General features: G+C 46.9%; 1 protein-coding gene across 2 annotated transcripts in view; it reads left to right on the forward strand.

Moving 5' to 3' along the window:
* The first annotated feature begins 1544 nt into the window (after window positions 1-1544).
* The window catches only part of MOB1A (MOB kinase activator 1A), a 23261-nt gene continuing 20607 nt past the window's right edge, over window positions 1545-4198 (forward strand). Inside the window, exon 1 of one of the 2 annotated variants that reach the window (XM_017860148.1) lies at window positions 1545-1851. In XM_017860148.1, the coding sequence (XP_017715637.1) occupies window positions 1838-1851 (14 nt within the window). In that variant the 5' untranslated portion in view covers window positions 1545-1837. The remainder of the gene's footprint in view (window positions 1852-4198) is intronic. The other variant, XM_017860149.1, reaches the window with a different exon arrangement.

The following is a 4198-nucleotide window of genomic DNA, read 5'->3' on the forward strand; positions in this document are numbered from 1 at the left end:
AAAAAAAAGAAAAGAAAAAAAAAAAAAAAAGAAAGAAAGTTTTTTTCTTTTTTCTTTTTTTTGTTTTAGAGACAGGTTTGGCTCTGTCACCCAGGCTGGAGTGCAGCAGCGCCATCTTGGCTCACTGCAGCCTCCACTTCCTGGACTCAAGGGATCCTCCCGCCTCAGCCTCCCAAATAGCTGTGACCACTGGCACACCCCATTATGCCTGACTAATTTTTCTATTTTTGTAGAGACAGGGTTTCACCATGTTGCCCAAGCTGGTCTTGAACTCCTGAGCTCAAGTGATCCACCAGCCTCAGACTCCCAAAGTGCTGGGATTACAGGCGTTAGGCACAACTGTGCCTGGCCAGGAATGAAGCTTTGATACATGCTACAATATGGGTGAGTTTTAAAACATGCCAAGTGAGAGAAGTCAGTCACAAAAGATCACATAATGTATATTTCCATTCACAGTGTATATGAAATGTCCAGATTAAGTAAATCCATGGAAATAGAAAATAGAGTAGTGGTTGCCAGGGGTTGGGAGGAGGGAGGTAGGTGATAGTGACTGCTAATAGGTATGCGCTTTCTTTTCCAGGTGGTGAAAATGGCCTAGAATTATGGTTAGGCTGGGCGCCGTGGCTCACGCTTGTAATCCCAGCACTTTAGGAGGCCAAGGTGAGTGGATCACTTGAGGTCAGGAGTTCAAGACCGAGACCAGCCTGGTCAACATGGTGAAATCCCGTCTTTACTGAAAACAAAACAAAACAAAACATTAGCCGGGTGTGGTGGTGCACGACTGTGATCCCAGCTACTCGGGAGGCTGAGGCATGAGAATCACTTGGAATTTGGAAGGCAGAGGTTGCAACGAGCCTAGATTGCACCACTGCACTTCAGCCTGGGTTACAAAGTGAGATTCTGTCTGAAAAACAAACAAACAAACAAAATTAGTGGTGATGGTTGGCACACTTTGAAAACATAAACAAAGCTGGAGGCAGTGGCTCACACCTGTGATCCCAGCATTTTGGGAGGCCAAACCAGGAGGATCCCTTGAGCTCAGGAGTCCAAGACCAGCTTGGGCAACACAGTGAGACCCCCATCTCTGCAAAAACTTTGAGAAAATAAGCCGGGCGTGGTGGCACGCACCTGTGGTCTCAGCTACTCGGGAGGCTGAGGCGAGAGGATCACTTAAGCCCAGGAAGTCCAGGCTGCAGTGAACTGTGAACTCCAGTCTGGGCGACAGAGTGAGATACCTCAAAAAAAAGAAAAAAAGAAAAAGAAAAAACATAAACGAAAAGGACCACTAGAGGGTACATGTTTAAAGGATAGATTTTATGCTATGTGAATATATCTCAAGTAAAACTTAAATTAAAAATTTTTTAAATTGCAGGGGTATGTAGCGCTTATAGAGAACCCTGTGCAACCTAGGGAGCTGGGTCGAAACCCAGCAGCACCAAGATACACCAAGAGCAGGACTAGCCACTGCCCCTTCCGCAGGACCGCCGTCCTCGCCACGCCTCCGGGGGAGGGAGGGCCTGGCTTGGAGAGCGATGATTGGCCAAGTTCTAGGACGAGGCGGGGCGAAAGGGGGTGCGTCAAGTCCCTCCCGGCGCCGCGAAACCTTAACTCGCGAGATTTTGTTGGTTCCGCATTTCGGGTCTGCAAGGCGGGGTAGGCGGGCAAGGCGGTCGCCGAGGTTTGCAAGGGCTCGCAGCGGCCAGAAACCCGGCTCCGAGCGGCGGCGGCGCGGCTTCCGCTGCCCGTGAGCAAAGGACGGTCCTCTCCCTCTCGCCGGCTCCGAATCCTGATCCGGGCGGGGGCCAGAGGCCCCTCGCCTCCCATCTGAGGACCGAAGATGAGCTTCCTCTTGTGAGTGGGGCCAGGCCGCGGGCGCTGGGGCTGCGGGCCGAGGTCGTGGGGGAGGCCTCCCCGGACCTGAGGCAAGGGCTGGGCCTAGGGGCCGGGGCAGGGGCGGGGTAGCTGGCGTTTGTTTTGCCTCTGTTTGGGTCAGCGGGGGAGGCTGAGATGTTGGGAGAGGCCAACAGAGATGAAGGTGAGGTAAAGGAAATGGAGCGTGAAGGTTGGGGAGTAGAAAGGCCCCCGGGCCGTAGCGCCTCCAAACTTTTCCGCCCGAGCGCCCCGAGGGCGGGGAGACGATCTGGGGGCGGAGCCGCGAGCCCCCAGTTTCTCTCCTCTCGAGGTTCTAGAAACCGTCCATGCCGACTTAACTCGCTGCTAGGTTATAGGTCCAGTTTCAGTATTGTCGGTGTTGAATGCCGCTCCGGGAGAATGTGCGTTGCCGCAGTTTGAGAAGCTTGAAGTTAAGATGCGGGCCTTGGAGTCGGATCGTTCTGTCCAATTCTGATTCTGCCCACTTACTAGTTTTGATTTTAAGCAACTTCTCTTGTCCTCGGTAGAATCGTGTGTTTTTAATCATTATGTAATATACCATACAACATTATTACATAGTACATTGCAGTATTATTATAAATAATTTGGAAAGTTAAAATTAAAACAAATTCATAGTCCCATTACAGAAACAATATTGCTATTTTAGTGCACTACAGCAATTAACTTGATACACATACCTTAGAATCTCATTTTAGAGATAATGCCTGAGCCCAGTCAAACAAGGCTAAAATGAAAAAGCTTGTAAATTCCTTCATGATTCTTATGCACATTAAGGTTTGAGAAGCATTGCTCTGGCAAAGTATTTTTATTCTCAGGTGGCTCTCTCTACCTTGTATATTGCTTAAATGTGTGTTTCGTGATTGAGTAATTATCCATTTTTAGTTATGGATGTAATCCACATGCTTGACATGTTTGTTAAATACAATATAAAAACACTACATAATTTTGTTTTTTTTTTATAACCAGAGTTCACCCACTTTATTGTGAGAGACTGGGATTCCTTCCAGTATTTGCTTTTATAAAATAGGATTACTAAGAATATGTTTATCTGCGTCTCATTTTCCCTCCTTTGGGTTATTCTCGTAAAGGAATGGACTCGAAAATACGATCACCTTGTCAAAAATCCTGTATGATTTAGATTTAATTTCTATATTAATAGAAGTATTCCTCCCTCTACTTTTTTCTTACGAGTTGATATTTAGTTAGTGAATGCACATTTGCTTTGTGGACCTTAATGTGAGACTTTTTTTTTTTTTTGAGACCGAGTTTCGTTCTGTCACCCAGGCTGGAGTGCAATGGCATGGTCTCGGCTCACTGCAACCTCTGCCTCCCGGGTTCAAGCGACTCTCCTGCCTCAGCCTCCCGAGTAGCTGGGATTACAGGCGCCGGCCACCACACCCGGCTCATTTTTGTATTTTTAGTGGCGACTGGGTTTCATCATGTTGGCCAGGCTGATCTTGAACTCCTGACCTCAGATGATCCACTCCCGCACCCGGCTGAGACTTTCTTTTTTAAAAACTTGACCTTCTTGATGGGCGCTTGAGTTGTTGCCGCTTTTTTGCCATTATGAATAATGCTGCTGTGAACATATGTGACAGGTTTTTGCGTGGATGTATGTGTTCATATCTCTTGGGTATATACTTAGGAGTGGAATTGCTGGCTTACATGGTAACTATGTTTAACCTTTTGAGGAACTGCCAAACTTTCAAAGTGCTGCACCATTTTACATTCCCATAAGCACTCTATGAGGGGTCCAATTTCCCCACACCTCTCATAGCACTTGTTAATTTTCTTTTTTTAATAGTCATCCTAAGTGGATGTGGAGTGGTATCTCCTGATTTTTTTTTTTTTTTTTTTTTTTTTTTTTTTTCTTTTTTTAGACGGAGTCTCGCTCTGTCGCCCAGGCTGGAGTGCAGTGGCCGGATCTCAGCTCACTGCAAGCTCCACCTCCCGGGTTCACGCCATTCTCCTGCCTTAGCCTCCCAAGTAGCTGGGACTACAGGCGCCGCCACCACGCCTGGCTAATTTTTTGTATTTTTAGTAGAGATGGGGTTTCACTGTGTTAGCCAGGATGGTCTCGATCTCCTGACCTCGTGATCCACCCGCCTCATCCTCTCAAAGTGCTGGGATTACAGGCTTGAGCCACCGCGCCTGGCCTCTTTTTTACTTCTTAATCAGTCTTATTTAAAGTCCAAATTATTCAGGTAAAGTAAAAGCCTGTAGTTCTATTCCATTCCTCTTCCTAGAAGTAATCACCAGTTTTGATGAATTTAGTTTTTGATATTTTCTTTTTTTTTTTTTTTTT

The sequence above is a fragment of the Rhinopithecus bieti genome, unplaced genomic scaffold, assembly GCF_001698545.2.
Source record: "Rhinopithecus bieti isolate Rb0 unplaced genomic scaffold, ASM169854v2 scaffold_54265, whole genome shotgun sequence".
Taxonomy (NCBI): domain Eukaryota; kingdom Metazoa; phylum Chordata; class Mammalia; order Primates; family Cercopithecidae; genus Rhinopithecus; species Rhinopithecus bieti.